The 18813-nt window shown below is 44.8% G+C and overlaps 1 protein-coding gene across 6 annotated transcripts in view; it reads right to left on the bottom strand.

Annotated features, from left to right (window-relative positions):
- The window catches only part of LOC115089239 (pleckstrin homology domain-containing family A member 5-like), a 249729-nt gene extending 231222 nt beyond the window's left edge, over nucleotides 1–18507 (bottom strand). For 4 of the 6 annotated variants that reach the window (XM_029597341.1, XM_029597344.1, XM_029597346.1 and 1 more), the window contains exons 1-2: nucleotides 18403–18507; nucleotides 12560–12675 (exon numbers count right to left, since the gene is read on the bottom strand). In XM_029597341.1, coding sequence (XP_029453201.1) covers nucleotides 12560–12660 — 101 coding nt within the window. In that variant the 5' untranslated portion in view covers nucleotides 12661–12675; nucleotides 18403–18507. Of the gene's footprint in view, nucleotides 1–12559; nucleotides 12676–16123; nucleotides 18370–18402 lie in introns of those variants that run through there. The other 2 variants (XM_029597342.1, XM_029597343.1) reach the window with 2 other exon arrangements.
- Nucleotides 18508–18813: the final 306 nt, after the last annotated feature.

The following is an 18813-nucleotide window of genomic DNA, read 5'->3' as shown; positions in this document are numbered from 1 at the left end:
ATATGTACGAACATGAATAAGAACAGATATCTGCTGTGGTTTTCACCCAGATTATGAACGCTGGCTCTGAATGTGATTGTTAAAGAAGAATATGAACGATGATTTTGTAAACCATTGTGATCTTATTATTGGAACAAAGATATTTAAAATGCCTAAATAAATAAGACAACATGTGAATTCCTCATGACTTCCAACTATGGACTGCCTCCATCTTCACTGCTTTAAATAAACGTGCAAGTTAGCAACAAAATAGAACAGTCTGCATTTTGCCACACATTTTTTCCATGCAATTTTATATTGCATGTGTGTGTCCCTTACTCCACATTCCCTTTTGCGCAATTTTTATGAAATTTCCTTGCCATTTCATAAGAATTGCCATGTTGGGTCAAACCAGGGCTGGACAGACATGTGGGCTGTCAGGCAGACTAGTAGAGCAGAGGTTGCTTACATGTAACAGGTGTTCTCCAACAGGTAAGCAACTGCTTTCTTCAAGGACAAGCAGGATGTAGTCCTCACACATGGGTGAATACCTAGTTACAGGCTGCTCCCCAAACAAAGAAAAGTACCAAAGGGCACAACAACAATGTTATGTTGGTAACAAGAGGTGGGCAGCCTGAACAGAAAGAACAGGTCCTAGGCAGGAACAGAGTTGGGTTCTAAACCTCAAACAAGTTCCAAAGGACAGATTGGGCAAATCTGCTGTGTCCACCATCTCTATCCAAACAGTAATACCTTGACGTGACCCCCAAGATGCATAACAGGAGATGCAGTCTGCTAGCCAACTGGAAAACATCTGCTTTACAATGGCAATCCACAACCTGCTCTGACCAAAAGAAATAAAAAGTTGGGTGGACTGTCTATGGGCTTCTGTCTGGCTCTCGTTAGAAGGCTAAAGTCCTTTTGCAGTCCAAAGTGTGTAGAGCTCGTTTGCCATGGTGCAAGTGGGGACTGGAAAAAAATGTTGGCAGGACAATGGACTAGTTAAAATGGAAATTAGACAACATCATAGGCAAGAATTTAGGGTGCAGGCACAAGATCACCCTATTGTGAAAACATTTAGTGTAAGGTGGATAAGTCACTAAGACCTGGAGTTCAATGACCCTGTCTGAAGTGACTGCCACCAAAAACAAGACCTTCCAGGTTAGATACTTCAGGTCACAGGAGCGCAGCAGCTCAAAAGGAGCTTTCATCAGTTGAGTCAACAGCATGTTGAGGTCCCAGGACACAGCAAGAGACCTTGTAGAGGCTTCAACTGAAGCAGCCCCCACATGAAACGTTCAACTATAGGCTGTATAGAGATGGGCTTACCCTCTGCACCATGATGATTTGCGCCAATTGCACTTAGATGAATCCAGAGTTTGTCTTGAGATCAGATTTAGAGAAGTGTAGAAGGAATTCAGGTAGTAGTTGTATAGAGCAGGAGAAAGGATCTAGAACCTTTTGCTCACACAACATGGAAAACCTCCTCTTCAGTCCATAAGACTTTCTGGTGGAAGGCTTTCTAGAAGCCTCTAGGATACAAGACACATCGCCCGAGAGATTGAGAGGTTGCAGGATCAACCTCAACATCCAAGCAGTGAGCGACAGGGCCTGAAGGTTGGGATGGCATAAACTGCCCTGATCCTGGGAGATGAGATCTGGGGACGTCCCAGTGGAAACTAGACCTGCCTCGGCTAATGGGGGGCTATGAAAATCATCGTCCCTTTGTCCTCTTTGAGCCTCAAAGTCTTCACTGCCAGTGGAATTGGAGGATATGCGTACAGGAGAACCTGGCCCCAGTAAAGGGCAAATGAGACTGAGACTGGCTTACTGTGTCCTGTACATGGAGCAGAAATGAGGAACCTTCCTGTTCCAAGGAGCTGTGAACAGATCCAACTACCGGCTTCCCCAGAGACAGAAGATTTGATTCGCTACCCTTTGGTCCAGAGACTATTCATGGGATCTGAAGAAGCGACTCAGTCTGTTCTCCAATCCGGCCAGATAAGTGGCTCTGAGAACCATCCCATGAGAGAGGGTCCAGGCCCATATCTGGACTGCCTCTTGACACAGGAGATAAGAAATCGTACCTTCCTGCTTGTTGACACATAATATAATCACCACCTGGTTGTCCATCTGGATCAATACATTTTTGTTGGACAGCCAATCTCTGAAAAACCACAGAGCATATTGGATCATCTGGAGCTCCAGAAAGTTCACTTGGCACAGACATTCCTGGGCAGACCAGAGCCCCTGGGTGCTGAGCCCATCTACATGTGCTCTCCAGCCCTGGGTGGATGCATCCATGGTTAGGACAATTTGAACCTAAGGACCAGGACAAGGCCTCACAGAGGGACGGATACAGTTTTGCAGATCCTGTGAGGAATGAAGCCACTGAGATCATAAGATCTTTTGGGTGCTTTGCTTATGCATGCTTGCCCAGGGAGTAATGTGTACTGTGCTGGACACATGGCCCAACAGCCTCAACATGTATCAAGCTTATACCTGCTGGCTCCATTGAGTCTCCACCGCGATGGACATCAAGGTGATGGCCCATTGCTGCGGCAAGAAGATCTTTGCCTGAACAGTGTCTAGTAGGACTCCTATGAAGTCCAATTGAAGTGATAGGCTGAGATGGAACTTGGGGTAGTTGATTTATTTATTTATTATTTATTTTTGGTTTTTTATATACCGATCTTCTTGCATCGGATGCAAATCAAACCGGTTTACAGTGAAACAATTCAACTTGCCTAAGAGCATTACAAGGAACAAAGAACATGGAACAAATAAGAGTGCTTGAGAGCAATACATAAAAAAATGAGGAACAATTTAAAACAATTACATAAAATTTAAACAATTTAAATAATGCATAGAAACGAGGAACATTTAAACATTTAGAAACCATTGATAACAGTTCTTATACTGAATTTGAGTAAATGTGCCATTAATGTTAAAATGAAATCAGACGAAAGATTGTCTGGATTGAGAAGGAATACTGAGACGGTAGAATGAGGGCAGACACGTGGGATGGAGGATAGGAAGGAGGGGTGAAATAGAAAAGTAAGGTGTAAGATGGGAGGAATTAGGGGTGAATTAATAACATATAGAACCAATCATAGTTGTGGTGGGTAGTACATAGTTGATGACTCCAACACCCGAATGGTCAAGTGCTATGGTGCTCTTGACCAACCAATCATCCAAATAGGGGAAAACATGGACTCCCAGCATGCAAAGGTGCGCTGCCACCATAGCCAGACATTTGGTAAAGAGCTGCAGGGCTGACGCTAGCCCAAACAGCAGAGTGTGGTACTGGAAGTGCTGTTTCCCCACAAATTTAGAATTTGTGAATTCTAAAATAACCTTTACCACCCCCCCTGTAGTCACTCCGGTACCGTGGTCCGACCATTTCCTCATTAATGCTACCCTTGAAACCAAAATCCCCACTTCTACCGCACAAAAACACCGTAAAACTATCTCCTTCCGTAAACACTGTAGTACGGAAGAGCTCACCATAGCTTTCGACAAAATATCTAATAACATCGATCTCTCCAACCCAGACAGTGCACTCCACTCCTGGAACAATCTTACAACGACCATAGCCAACGAACTATGCCCCATCATCCACAAAGAAATACCCCTAGTACAATTTGAGAAAAGAAAACCATGGTTCTCCACCAATTTAAAAACAATTAAACAAGACCTAAGGGCTAAAGAACGCGCCTGGCGCAAACAACCATCCACTACACTCAAAGCCACTTACAACAACACCTTGCACGCATACAGTCATGCGATTACCCAGGCCAAACGTGATTTCCACGCAGCAAAAATCCATGACTACCAATTCAATGCAAACGCTTTATTCACATACGTCTCGGAGCTCACCAACTCTAATACACCTACTCTCAACGAAACTATCTCCAACAAAAGATGCGAAGAACTAGCTCGCTACTTCAAGAACAAAATAGACAAAATCCTACTTCGCTTCCCTGACAACACCACCCTCCTCGCCCCCCTTCCCAATGACAAAAATGACAAAAAGATTACCCTTAGAACATTTGACCTCACTACCAACATGGAAGTAGAAGCCATCCTAAAAAAGATGAAACCTGCCACACACTCCTCAGACACCATTCCCTCAAAAACCCTCCTCTCCATTACCCCCGCCATCACCAAACCTATTAAGGACCTAATCAACTGCTCCATCACCGCAGGCAGCGTCCCAGACCCATTCAAACTGGCCATAGTCAAGCCCCTCCTTAAGAAACCCACCCTCGACCCCACAGACCCTGCCAACTACCGCCCGATTTCCAATCTTCCTTTCTTATCCAAGGTCCTAGAGAGGGTAATCAACAAACAACTGACTGACTTTTTAGAAGACCACAACATCCTCCACCCGCTACAGTTCGGTTTCCGTAAAGCCCGAAGTACCGAAACCTTACTACTGGCCATGACAGACACCATACTCAAAGGTATGGACCATGGAAACTCGTACCTACTCGCCCTACTAGACATCTCAGCTGCCTATGATACAGTCAACCATCAAATACTAATGACCCGCCTAGCAGAAATAGGTATCGCCGGCACAGCCCTCTCATGGCTTTCCTCCTACCTAACACACAGGGAATACCTAGTAAAAATCGACAAGTACGAATCCTCACACATACCCATCACGCAAGGTGTCCCCCAAGGCTCATCACTATCCTCCACCCTCTTTAATATTTATCTCCTACCCCTATGCCACCTCCTCTCCGACCTAGGCCTGAAATTCTTCCTATATGCAGACGACGTGCAGATCCTCATCCCGTTTCAAGGGTCCATAAGCGAACCTTTGCAACGCTGGGAATCCTGCCTCGCCTCCATAAGCGACTTGCTATCTGAACTCCACCTAGCCCTAAATACTTCAAAAACAGAACTACTCGTTATCTCTAATCAGCCTGAACGTTTCTCTCTCCCCACTCGACAAAACACTCCCCAGAAGACAACCACAGCCCCCTCTCAGCCCCAGTCTGTAAGAGACCTAGGCGTCTTCATAGATCAGCACCTAAGTTTTAAACCCCACATCAAAGCTCTCCTAAAGGGAGGCTTCTATAAGCTAAACATCCTAAAAAAACTCAAACCCCTCCTCCACACACACGATTTCCGCACAGTCATACAGACCACTATGCTCACGAAACTAGATTATTGTAACTCCCTGCTACTTGGACTCCCTGCCACCTCCATCAAACCCCTTCAGATCCTACAAAATTCCATGGCGAGAATCATAACCAGTACGCGTAAAAGGGACCACATCACCCCTATCCTAAAGGACCTACATTGGCTGCCCATTTCCTTCCGCTCACAATACAAAACCCTCACCATCCTTCACAACTCCCTACATAAACATAATCACACCTGGCTCGATGAAATGCCCTGTTTCCGCGCCTCTGACCGCCCCACAAGAACAACCCAGACAGGTACTCTCCACACCCCGTCCCTCAAATCAGCACATTCAACTCACACCAGAGGAAGAGCTTTCTCCATCGCTGGCCCCACCCTCTGGAACGCCCTCCCCACCTTCCTACGCCAAGAGTCATCCCTCCACACTTTCAAGAAAGGAGTCAAGACATGGCTCTTCCGACAGGCCTACCCCGACACTAACCAAACTTAACTTCTCCTCCCAACTCCACCCGCCCGACTTTTCACTCCTGCCACCACTCCTCTCAGTTTCCCCCTGCCCTTTCATCCACCCTTTACTCCCTTCGCCCAACCCATCCCCTTCTTCTCTAGCCACCCTCGATCCCTGGGCCACCCGGCCTCCACCCTCTCCCCTGTACTCCTCCCTCCCCCTACACCCATAGTTTCCCATTAATTAAGTTATATCCTAGTGAATACCGCCGCCCAATCAATACGGCCGGATGTCCAATACTTCCTTAGTACTACTTAAGTTAATAGTACCTGTACATTTTCCCACTGTACATAGTCTCCCTCTATTCTATTTTATCTTTGTTTATATATTCATCTAGATATGCTCTTTCCCCTCCCGCTCCCCAGCCCCTCTTTCCCATTCCCCCCTATCCTCCTTCCCTCCCTACGGCCTTCCTCCCCCTTTTGTTATTGCTCCATTTTGGTTCATTTTGTATTTCTGACTCCTGTTTCTGCTATCAATGTTATTTTGTTATCTTGTTATATTATATTATTATATTGTTTATATTGTTTTATTGTATTTCCCGCCTGAGTTCTTTGTAAACCGGCATGATGTGTTTCACGAATGTCGGTAAATAAAAGTTAATAAATAAATAAATAAATAAATAAATAAACAAATTGGAGATATTCCTGGTGGCTGGGGAAGATCTCAGTGTGAGTGTATTTGTCCTTCAGATTGAGAGAGCATAGCCAGACCCTTTTTGCAGAAAGGGGATCAAGGTGCCCTTGGAAACCATCTTGAATTTCTCTTTTTAGAAACTTGCTCAAGGCCCTTAGGTCTAAGATAGGATGAAGTCTCCCTGTTTCCTTTGGACTCAGGAAGTACCGGGAGTCGAATCCCCACCCTCACTGCTTTGGTGGAACCAGCTCAACCTCTCTGGCCATTAAGAGGGAGGAAAGTTCTGCTAAGAATACTTCTTAATGTGCTATAGGTCCCCAAAATGGACTTGGAGGGCAATTTGATGGGGTACTCAATAGGTTTAATTTGTACCCTTCTGTGGACAATGGTGATGACCCGCTGGTCCGAGGTTATACTGGAACTACGGTTTGTGTAGAAATGTAGCCTGCCCCCAAATGGAAGGTTCATTGCCATGGTTATAGTAGACCTGGCTACGCTCTCTTTGAACCAGTCAAAACCCCATCCCAGGAGTTGACTGAGGCTATGGCTGGGGCTTCGGGGCCCTCTGTTGCCTTGGACGGCTATGAAGGGCCTATTGTTGCTGACGGGGCCAAGGTGGCAGAGGATAGTATCTCCTTAGATGGAAGAAAGTCTTCCTGTGGCCAGACCTTGAAGGCCTCCTGGATGACAATGAGTCCTGAGTACCAACGGAGTGGCCCGAATTTGGGCCACTGCATCCTTCACTTTATCACCGAAGAGATTCTCTCCTGTGCACAGCACATCAGCGAATCACTCCTGTACCTCCTGATGGAGATCAGAGGCCCACAGCATGTGAGTCTGCAGGCACCGATCCCTGCTGCAGAGGCCCTCAATGCCATCTCAAAAATACCATAGGTCGTGAGGACCTGGTGTTTCCCACACTCCAAACCCTTGTGCACCAGCAACTGGAGAGTATCCTGCTGAGGCAGCTGCTCAGCCACCTCCTACACCTGCTTCAGGATGTCCACATATACTGTCTCATGTAGAGTTGGTAGGCCATTATGTAGACAATAAGCATAGCACCCTGAAGCGTCTTCCTCCCAACAGCATCCATGGCCCTCTGATCCTTCCCAGAGGATGCCAAGGAATGAGTCCGAGTGCACTTTCCTTTTTGAGAGCAGATTAGACCATAATTGATTGGTGCAGCAGCTGTTGCTTGTCAAATACTAGAGCTTTCTGGACAAGATATATTGTGTCTGTCTTCCTATTAACAGGATGCACTGAGAAGGGGAGTTCCCACATCATCAGTAACTCCAAAAGGATTTTATGCACTGGGATCACCATTATCTTCTTAGAAGACTCCACGTACTGGAGAATATCCAGCATCTTGTGCCAGGTATCCTCCTCAGTCTGCAATTGAAATGGGATGACTTCAGCCATCAAACTGACAAACCTGCAAAGGAGAGATATTCTGGAAGAGACTTCCTTCTGTCATCAGAAGACGTGTCTGAAGGAGGCCATCCGATGCATTGGAATCCACACCATCTAAGAGTTATTCCCCCCAGGGATCATAAGGGCCCTCGTCCTCACTGTCATAGGCAGGGGACAGGTCCCAGGGGCTCAGTCTCTGGCCCTCGGTATGAGAATAGACTTGACTGACTGTGGTGACCCAGACCCAGAGGCCACTGCTGTTACCAGGGGAGCTTCCTGGTCTGAGGAACCAGGGATGACTACCAGATCAGCCAGTGGCTGCCCTGATGCCCCGTCAGGTGTCGATGCCACATCAGGTACCAACACCCACAAAGGTGTCAGTAGCACTCCAATGAGTGCATGCAAGGATTTGAGCAACGGCTCAAGGAGGGATGGTGCTGGCCCGGTGCCATTGGTGCTCAGATGCCAATACCCTGCAACATCATCTTCACTGTTAGCAGCACATGCTTCTCCAGTTCCTCCTCAAAGATTGCCGATGCCAAGACTGATTGGGATTCAGAAGGCATAACCAAATCCTATTTGGAACCAAGGGGAGGATCAGTGCAGACATCGGGACCAGTAGGACCATGACGAACCCTTGGGATCCACTTCAGAGGCATCACAGCCTGGCACCGTGCATCAACGGGGACCGATGCAGATGCATCTTCTGCGTCCCTTGATGCTCAGATCGGTCCTTTTCCTGGTGCTGAGGCTGATGACGAACCCAATGTCTTCGACCTGATGAGGTGGCTGATGGCCTGTCTCCAGCGTCCTTAGAAGCCTTCGGCGTCGACAGAACCAACGGTCCCAATGATGTGAATAGCTCGGTGGCCAATGGTGCGGCTCTAAGGTCCCTCGATGTTGATAACTCTGATGCTAATAGATCAGTCTTGCCCAGCCCAAAGAGCCATTACATCTGGTCAAGGTGAGCTCAGCATCCCTTTGGGGTATTTGGGCACACCTGCTACAACCCCAGATATCATGCAACACCCTCAGGGATGCAATATCGATATCAATGGCGGCGGCTGATAACCAGCAAGTACCGAGTGCATTGCCACCCTGGGGGATCAACCAAGAAAGGAAACTTACTGAAGCAATAAGGGAAGAAACATGGGGTTCCAAGTGTCTCTTTTGCAGAGTTTTATGGTTGGCATCTCAGAAGTGCATGTAAATATAATATAATGTAAGTGATATATTCAGACAAACAGAGAAAAACGGCAGAATAAGCTTCCGAAGAAGCCTTAAACAAAAAGAGGCTAAACATTTGCCGCGAGACACTGGGCTCCACGGACAAGAGACTGAGAGGACCCTGCGTGGATGCACGGTATATTGCATGCCAGAGCATGTCAGTCAAAGTCCTAGAAACTTTGACATAGGTTTTCCGTGCCGGGCTCCATCCAATGTCACCCATGTGTGAGGACTGCCATCCTGCTTGTCCTCGGAGAATTCAGCAACTCCCCATGTAATTTGGTGCTCCCACATGACCAGTGCAACAGTATTAAGTGCCCTAGGTGAACCTTATAGCCTTGGACACACATTTGGCCTTCTCCATTCAAACAGTTAATTATGCATTTATAACAGATTTTACATGAAAAAATGAACAAAGTACAGTCTTCTGAGGTAAAAGTATCACTTGCATTATATTATTGTTGCATGCACTTCGGTGGTGCCAACCAGAAAACCCCGCAAAAGAGACACTTGGAACTTATATGGTAGGAGGCCTATTGTAACACGTGGTGGTTGTGTGCTTGACTTTCAGAAACCCATAAGCAAACAATTACAATTATAATATAATAAACATCCTATAACAAAACAGTATTAACTGCAAGCACTCAAACAGTATCAACTTTACCTATGAAAAGACAACACTGAAAAAATATTAGCCCCTAAAACACCAATATACATCCTTTTATTTATTTATTTATTTATTTATTTTTATATACCGATGTTCCTGTATAATATACATATCACACCGGTTTACAAGGAACTAAAACTGTCGCCTCGGGGGCAGAGTACACTGAAACGTAATAACAGTAAATAACTTAAAGATACATAGATTTTAGGAGAATTCCTCACCTCACTCACACATGTAGAACATAAACAGACCCTCACCAGATACAGAACTGAGCAACCATAAAGTATAAATAGAAACATACAAGCAAAAACTGAACTGGAAACCACAACAAGGGATTCTCTATGTAGCGCAATAATGGAAAAACAACCATCATTCCACAAATAAAAAAATAAAACAAAGAAATAAATATAAAAAAATACATAACCCTAATAGTAAAAAGATACTAATAAAAAGAAGATTTCAAAAAGAACTGATGAACAGAAGATCCAATAATTAAAATATACAATTTCTAAATTTTCTAAACACCAATAAAATATTTTGAAATAGCAGACACCAAACACCACCCAAAAAATAAAACTAATAAGGATAAAAAAAAGTCATGCTCTCCATACCTGGGAACTTTTGATTTCCAGTTACTCTAAATGCAAAGGCCAAACTGAAAGGTCAATCTGGAGATCTATACCTAACTGAATGCCCAGACAGTCCAACATGTGATTTCTTGAAATAAGGATGGATCCTCCTAGCAATACTATTCCACCCGCATCAAGGTTTACCCACTGAGATGTTTCAAGGTCCCAGATGCTCTCAAACCAGAGTCCTGTTTATGCTCTGCCTGTCAGACAGCCACTAAGTAGAAGGATCAAGAGCCCAACCTATAATCACAATGAGGCCTAGAATATTAGAAGACTCTTGGGTTTGACCAAGAAAATGTGTTCTGTTAAATCTACCCAGTTTCTGTAGATCTTGATCATCAATACAACAAAGACTAAATCAGCTGAAATTAACACTAAACACAAAAAAAAAAAAAAAAGAAATTGTATGGTTGAGGAGTAATTCCACAATAATCACACCGCCAATCCTAAACCTAGAAAATGTGAACATTACTCCCTCAGATCAGGTACAAGACCTAGGAATGCAGACTGATGAAAATTTGTCAATGAAAAAACAAACAAGCAAACTAATTAAAACAGGATACGCCAAAGCTTGGAATATTACATCGACTGAAACATCTACTAATACACGACTTCCGCACTGTTCTACAATCGCTAATATTTTCTAACAGATTACTGCAGCTCCCTGATATTAGGCCTATCCTCTGGACTCAGAAAACCTTTACAACTGCTACAAAACGCCTCAGCCAGGCTGCTACTAGGGAGAAGGAAATTTGACTATATCACCCCCTCGCTGATAGCACTGCACTGGCTTCCTGTACAATCCAGAATCCACTATAAAGTACTGACTAATTTTTAATATCATCAACATTAACCCATGCCTGTTAGGAGTGCCTGTGCAACCCTACACACCGCAGAGCCCAAAGATTGCTAAAAATGCACCACCACGGAGCACCCGCTCAATACAAATAAGAAACAGCGTGTTTTCCATAGTGGCCCCCAAGTTATGGAACTCGCTCCCAGAGCCGCTACGACTGATAGAAAGAAAGAGTTTCAAACGGGAACTGAAAAGATGGATCTTTCGAAAAGCCTATAATCTAACATGAAGGCCAATAAACTGATAACATCACTATCAGACCCCTAAACAATATTAGTGAATTGAGCAAAAAGAACTGAATGATGTAAAGTGTAAACGTCTACCTCACGAGCATGGCACCCAGGACAATGAAATGAAATAGCACCTTAAGTAACGCATACCTGATTATGTTGTGTTGACCTGGAATTAGTATTTACAATTGTAAGAAACTAGATAATGCATGAATATGACCGACTATGTATAAACTGTATTAAACCCAGAACATGAATGCTGACCCTGAAACCGAACGATAACTTTGTAAACCATTGTGATCTTATTTTGGGACGACGGTATATAAACCACCTAAATAAAATAAATAAATAAATGTAAGGGGTGGAGGGCGTTTAACTTGAGGATGAGACCTGAAGCGAAACTCCCAGGCTCTAGGAGGGACCAGGTATCACTTGGCCTGCTCCTTGAAGGAACTCATACCCCTAATCCTTTCCCCCCAACTAAATCATCAATTGAGAAGTCCTTTCTATATTTACAGTTACACTGACCCAGAAATATGCTTTGAAGAAGGAGCTCCCAAGATAGTCCCCAGACATGCACAGCCCATCTGCTCAACATGATGCAAAGCTCTTGCATCATAAATGACAGAGGCCAGTGGTACCTTTTAGACTAACCAGTTTATTGAGGCATGACCTTTTGAGGACTAGCGTCCTTGAAAGCAGGCATCTGATGAAGTGGACTCTGGTCCTCGAAAGCTGGTTAATTTATATAAAGTGCCATCTGCCTCTGTCATCTTTGAAAAGCTCTGCATGGGCCACTGACCTGAGAGATATTCTAGGCCAGCAGTTGCCCTGCCCAGGCTCACTCAGAAAGTTTGCAGCAGAACTCCAACATCCGCTTAACCTCTTCATCCCAGGCCTCCCCCTCTGCACCAGTACGGCAACGCGTGTCACATTCCTTCCCCAATGGAAATGAGCAGAATGCGCAGAAGCAGAGCCTCAGAGGACGTAACCCTGAGAGTCCTGACAAGCACACAGATGTACTTTGTACTAGCTCTTTTTTTCTTTAGTTAAACCGGTCTATCCTACCCCCTTCCACGAAAATAAACAGGGAATTCCTGTATTTCAGAGTCCTGTACTGGTGACGCCACAAAAGTAAAGTCAGAGATCCAAGATACCCAGAGGTAAAGGAGGATGTCTGGTACCAGGAAAGAGCCCAGGGCCAGGTGTCCTTCCGTGGCACTGACTGTAAAGGAAATGAGCAGTCTCCATCGGTTTTACCTTTTAGCAGGTTCTGTCTGCACAAGAGCTGCGTCCGTCATGACTTTTATCCACAATTCCATTTCCTTGGCTGTATCTGTGCAGAAATAATAGGTCCGCATGTTGGGATGGGTTGCCTGATTGGAAATGACAGGGTCATTGTAACAAAATTACAAGATTCTGCAAGAGAGAAAAAAACGGATGGAGGAGGATAAGAGTTCATTTTTAGAGAGTCACTTTTGTGTTTGCAGTGCTAAGACCAGAAGAGGTGAGGACAAAGCCTCCATTGAAGCCGGTGACAGTGAGGGGCTTTACTCTCCCAATAAAGACCAGTAAGGGAGCGATTGCTGCTCACCAGTTCCCTGTGACAGTCTGTTAGCTAAAGATTAGAAGCACCATGCTCCCAGATTTCGGAGCCCAGGAAAACCCAAGAGCATGCAAAGTTGCACAGCACAGCACGTGCTGTCAATGCAATCATTTGGTCAGCTCAGCGCTAGCTGTCTTGCAATGCAGTTTGCATCTTATAAGGGGGGCCTGTCCTGAACGCACTGGGCTTCCTATGCTTTATTTCTATTGCTGGAACAAGATCCATGACTGCACTGAAACGACTGCAAGGTTTGGCATTCGCCTTTTCTTAGTTTAAAAAAAAAAAAAGTAAACTTAAGATGAACTTGATTTCCTGCTGAGACAGCACTTCTCATAGCCAAAACGACGAGCAAAACCAGGAAAGAGGTTACAGGAGGACAGGGCCCTCCTGCACAGAGAGAATGTGAAACAAGGAAAGCATCGTTTGCCGTCTGAATCGGGGCAACTTGGCCAACCTTTAAGAATAGAAATGTAGGAAATGTGATGGCAGATACTGAGCTCCAGGCACATTTAGTGCAGACCCTACCTGACAGCCACTTTTACAGGATTCTCTGGGCTTCTCCATCACCAATACTTTCTTCTCTTTCAGTATTTCTAGTTCGTGCCAGACTCCTTTCTGCTGTGCACGCCCTTCCTCTTCTCTTCCTGTCACATACTACAGGCCCTCGCTTCCCCCTTGGTCTCAATTCTCCTTTTAGCAGCTAATTTTCTCTTAGGTTTGTGCCTTTTCTCCACCTTTCCTGCTTGCCTCACCTCCTGCAGACATTTTCCCTGTCCTCTGGGATCCCTGGTAAGCTTTTTGCTTTTACATTTTGCGGCTTTCAAAACCATACAAAGCTGATCTTCCTCCTCCTTTTACTTAACAATAACATGCGAAAAGAAAGAGCATCACTGACCCGAAATGAAACAAAGCCACACAAAAAGGGACACCAAAGTCTTATCCAAAGACACGATTAAATGAGTTGGAGTAAGACTTCCAGATCAGTGATTTCAGTTACTGCCCCGAGGAAGTCTTACCACCATGTTGGGCTTCATGGATTGTTAGGACGACTACAATGTGACCGGGTCGGGCGTAGCGATTAAATGAGTGTGGCGTAAGACTTCCAGATCAGTGATTTCAGTTACTACCCCGAGGAAGTCTTACCACCATGTTGGGCTTCATGGATTGTTAGGACGACTATGTTGTGACCGGGTCGGGCGTAGCGATTAAATGAGTGTGGAGTAAGACTTCCAGATCAGTGATTTCAGTTACTGCCCAGAGGAAATCTTACCACCATGTTGGGCTTAGGCTTCATGGATTGTTAGCATGACTACAATGTGACCGGGTCGGGCGTAGCGATTAAATGAGTGTGGAGTAAGACTTCCAGATAAGTGATTTCAGTTACTGCCCAGAGGAAGTCTTACCACCATGTTGGGCTTAGGCTTCATGGATTGTTAGGACGACTACGATGTGACTGGGTCGGGCGTAGCGATTAAATGGGTGTGGAGTAAGACTTCCAGATAAGTGATTTCAGTTACTGCCCCGAGGAAGTCTTACCACCATGTTGAGCTTGGGCTTCATGGATTGTTAGCATGACTACAATGTGACCGGGTCGGGCGTAGCGATTAAATGAGTGTGGAGTAAGACTTCCAGATCAGTGATTTCAGTTACTGCCCAGAGGAAGTCTTACCACCATGTTGGGCTTAGGCTTCATGGATTGTTAGCATGACTACAATGTGACCGGGTCGGGCGTAGCGATTAAATGAGTGTGGAGTAAGACTTCCAGATAAGTGATTTCAGTTACTACCTCGAGGAAGTCTTACCACCATGTTAGGCTTCATGGATTGTTAGGACGACTACGATGTGACTGGGTCGGGTGTAGCGATTAAATGAGTGTGGAGTAAGACTTCCAGATCAGTGATTTCAGTTACTACCCAGAGGAAGTCTTACCACCATGTTGGGCTTCATGGATTGTTAGGACGACTACAAAGTGACTGGGTCGGGCATAGAGATTAAATGAGTGTGGAGTAAGACTTCCAGATAAGTGATTGCCCCATCTAAGTCTTACCACCATGTTGGGCTTAGGCTTTATGGATTGTTAGGATGACTACGATGTGACTGGGTCGGGTGTAGCGATTAAATGAGTGTGGAGTAAGACTTCCAGATCAGTGATTTCAGTTACTGCCCAGAGGAAGTCTTACCCCCATGTTGGGCTTAGGCTTCATGGATTGTTAGCATGACTACAATGTGACCGGGTCGGGCGTAGCGATTAAATGAGTGTGGAGTAAGACTTCCAGATCAGTGATTTCAGTTACTGCCCCGAGGAAGTCTTACCACCATGTTGGGCTTCGTGATTCTTAGCATGACTACGATGTGACTGGGTCGGGCATTGTGATTAACATCACACGAGTATCCTTCAGCATTTGCAGATGTGAATTTGAAGTGTTCATGTTTTCTATTTTGGATTTTAACTGCAGGCACACTGAAAAAATATAAATACAAGGAAAATGACAGAGTGGAGCGGGTGACCCTTTGCAAGAAAAAAGGGCGCATTGACAGCTTGCTGATACCTCATCCACACTCATTTAATGCGTCCGTGGATTAGACTTTGGTGTTATTGTCCCTTTTTTGTGTGGATCCCTTTTTAAGGTCACCCATTGTTCTTCCAAGCCATCTGGATTCTCCTCATTCCAGGGCCCGAGAATCTATCAACTTTTGTGATCCTGCCAAGTAATTGTGACCTGAATTGGCCACTGTTGGAAATAGGGTACTGGGCTTGGAGGACCTTTGGTCTGATGCAGTAAGGCAATTACGTTCTTCTGAAATACTTCTGTTACTGTTCTTATACTGAACTACACCATCCAAAGATCACCCATTATAAGAAAAACTAACTATTTGCAAGTGATAAATGCAGTATCACCCGCTAAAGTTTGGTTTCTATCACTAACTACTTCCTTACCCTCTAACTGTAGTTACAGCTGAGATGCGCCAAATGACATTTGGAAGACACAAGTCTTGCACCAGCCCCTTAGCTAGTGTGGTTTGTATGACTATCATAGCAATGGCAATGGCAAGGGCTAACAGGCCACACAAACAACCTAACAATGAATAGGCTAGCAACTATGCTTTCTGTACAAAGAGTCATACAGCAGGCAGCCACAAAGGGCTCTGAACCTGCATATCTGCTGAGCACACATTTCTGTGATCTCCCAGGACACTATAACTGAATTTATACTTACCAGTCTACCGCAACTGTGATGTAAGTCAACAGACAGCCATACGCAGCTCAGAAAACCAGAAAAAGAAACAATATTTTAGAATGATAAAATGTCTACCATTATTCTCCTAATAAAAACTATTCCATACAATTACTGGTGATCAGCAAGCACATTTCTGTTCCTAAAAAACATGTTTAGTAAACACAGTTTAAACTGCATCATTTAAATACAAAGAAATTGAATTACAAGACTCAGTTACATGTAGCAGGGATGCCGACATGTTTTTATTTGAAATTTACAATTCTTCCGGAACACGACAGCTTCCAAAGCAAAGCAGCATCCTTATTTATTCATGTACAAACCCTGAACCGTTCCCATCCCCTCCCCGAGTCCAAACTAACCTCGCAAAATCAGAACCCACCATCAGGAACATTTTTAATAATCATTTATTACATTTTTGCTCTAATGTTGTGCGTCACTTAATGGAAAACCTAACTACCTAACCAAAATCAGAATTTTGTATTTTGATTTATGAACAAAGTTTGGGTTCAGTCCCGTAGACTCTAGCTCTGAGCAGGAGTCGTGTCTCTGCGCCTTTCTGCTAATCCCTTCATTAATAAGGGTTGGAAGTGCTTGTGCACATGGATTTTACACACTAAATTTCTTGCTGCATTGAGCATAAAGCCCAGTGAATCTCATTACATCTGGGCCTTAGGGACATCTCCGAATCCCAATAAAAGTAACCCACTTTGCAAAGAAGTAACTATTTTTCATCACAATCATAATTAAAGGAATATTATCAAAGCTGTCAGACAAAGGGCCCTGGGAAATCCCAGCTTTGAATTTTACCTTCAGTCTGCAAAGAATTTAGCCTGCACGTTATTGATTTAATTACTTGTTTTTCGGTTATCACTAAAGCTGCACAAAGCAACCTGGTAAACCCAGAAAGCCAAAAGGACGCCTTGGGGTGATGTCAATGTGCATTATAAGAAGTACCAGGAGCGGTAGTAAGTGACCTGCACTAGCGTGCAGCGCACCACAGGAAGTAGAAGCTTTAATAGCCATCCTGGGGCTCTGCACTGCACACATCTGGAATACGTTTTCAAAGGCTTTGCACGGGAGTGGACTCTCTGCATCCGTACAGCTGGAATGTGTGTGCGCGCATTCAAGAGAGGCTCTGGGGGCCGTGGCTGGAAGCTCCACACCTACATTTGATTATTAATATCGCAGGTCCATAGTAGGAGGCATTGCTGCTAACTCATGCACCTTACACCGTCGCGCAACACTGCTTCAGTGTAGGCACATTAAAGTTACCTGCCCAACTGAGAATGTACCTTGGGCCAGAAAGTCAAGCTGACCCAATATGCTATGGTTCCACATCTCTAGCATGCAAACAGATCTCTCTCTACTAATGAATATTCAACAGGCTGCAGTCCTCCTGCAAGGGTAAAGTATAAACTACTACAGTGCGCACACATACCAACGTCAGCAAACACTGAAGCATCAGGGCTAGCTAAGTTGCTCAAATTATCTACTTCCCTGTTTCATGGCTCTGTCCTACTGATCTGATTCTTATATATATTTTAAATAAAAGTGCTTGCTTTTGCCCCATTTTTTTTTTTTTGTCTTCTCTCTGTGGTCTCTTCCTGCCTTTTCTCTTCTTTTCACACTGCTGATACAATCAGTGAGGCGGGACTTTGATATACAGACAGCCCCAAGGTGCACGTGGTTAGGTTGGAGGAGCCAACAAACTCTAAACAGATTTTGCCTGAGAGATGGAATAAAACCAACCAAGGATGCTGTGATAAAACTGGAGGGGGCCAGACTCAAGAGTAACGTAATGAAGCATTTGTTCACAGAAAGGAAGATGAATGCATGGAGCAACTGCCCAGGGAAGTGGTAGAGTCAAGAACATTAAAACAAAAAAACCCCCCTCAAAAGCATGAGGTAGGGCGCAGGATCCTAGAGGCGAACAAGCACGAATGAAGCCAGAGAGCCAGTAACCTGCACAGAACGATCAGGAGAGGAGCGTGGACAGATGAAATGGGCCTCCTCGTTATAGGCAGTCATCGTCTGTTCCTACAGAGAGAAGAATGGGTCTTCTCTTCCTGTGATTTGAAGTGCTTGAAAGGCAGAATAGAAAGCAAACAGAAATGCAGTCATGGTCTCTGTTTCCTAAGAAGAGCGCTGGTGAAGGATAGAGGGAGGCAAGGCTGTGACCCCCGCACACCCGAGAGCACCTCTGACCACCATTCTGAGAGCTCGCAGAGCTGCCTTACACAAACAGCCATACGCCCTACCTTAAATGCATATTTGCGGTTAATGTGGTCCTCTTGGTTGGCAGGGATATGTGGAAACTAGGGAGAAGAATGCTTCCCAGTATGCCCTCTTCTTTTTTTCATCTAAAAAAATAGAGAAAATGTGGTTAGACTAAAGCATTTTTGCACCCAAGATACTGCAGATTTCATCAAAGGTGCAAGGCACAGGGTCTGATTGTGTGTACCAGCACTAGAGAAGAGGCGTTTGCTTTAGAGTACCTACTGATTGTTAACTTATTGAGAGAGCTCTGGCAGATTGAGAAATTCACCAACATCAAGCAACACCATGCCTGATGTGAACTGCTCAGCCTCCTAGTTAAAAGAAGACACACGAGGAAGAGGGGAAGATAGCCAGTGCTGTGCAACGCTTGGTGAGAGGGCCTCCATTTGTTA

This window comes from Rhinatrema bivittatum, chromosome 4 (assembly GCF_901001135.1).
Source record: "Rhinatrema bivittatum chromosome 4, aRhiBiv1.1, whole genome shotgun sequence".
Lineage (NCBI taxonomy): Eukaryota > Metazoa > Chordata > Amphibia > Gymnophiona > Rhinatrematidae > Rhinatrema > Rhinatrema bivittatum.
This window is presented reverse-complemented; position numbering and strand designations above follow the sequence as displayed.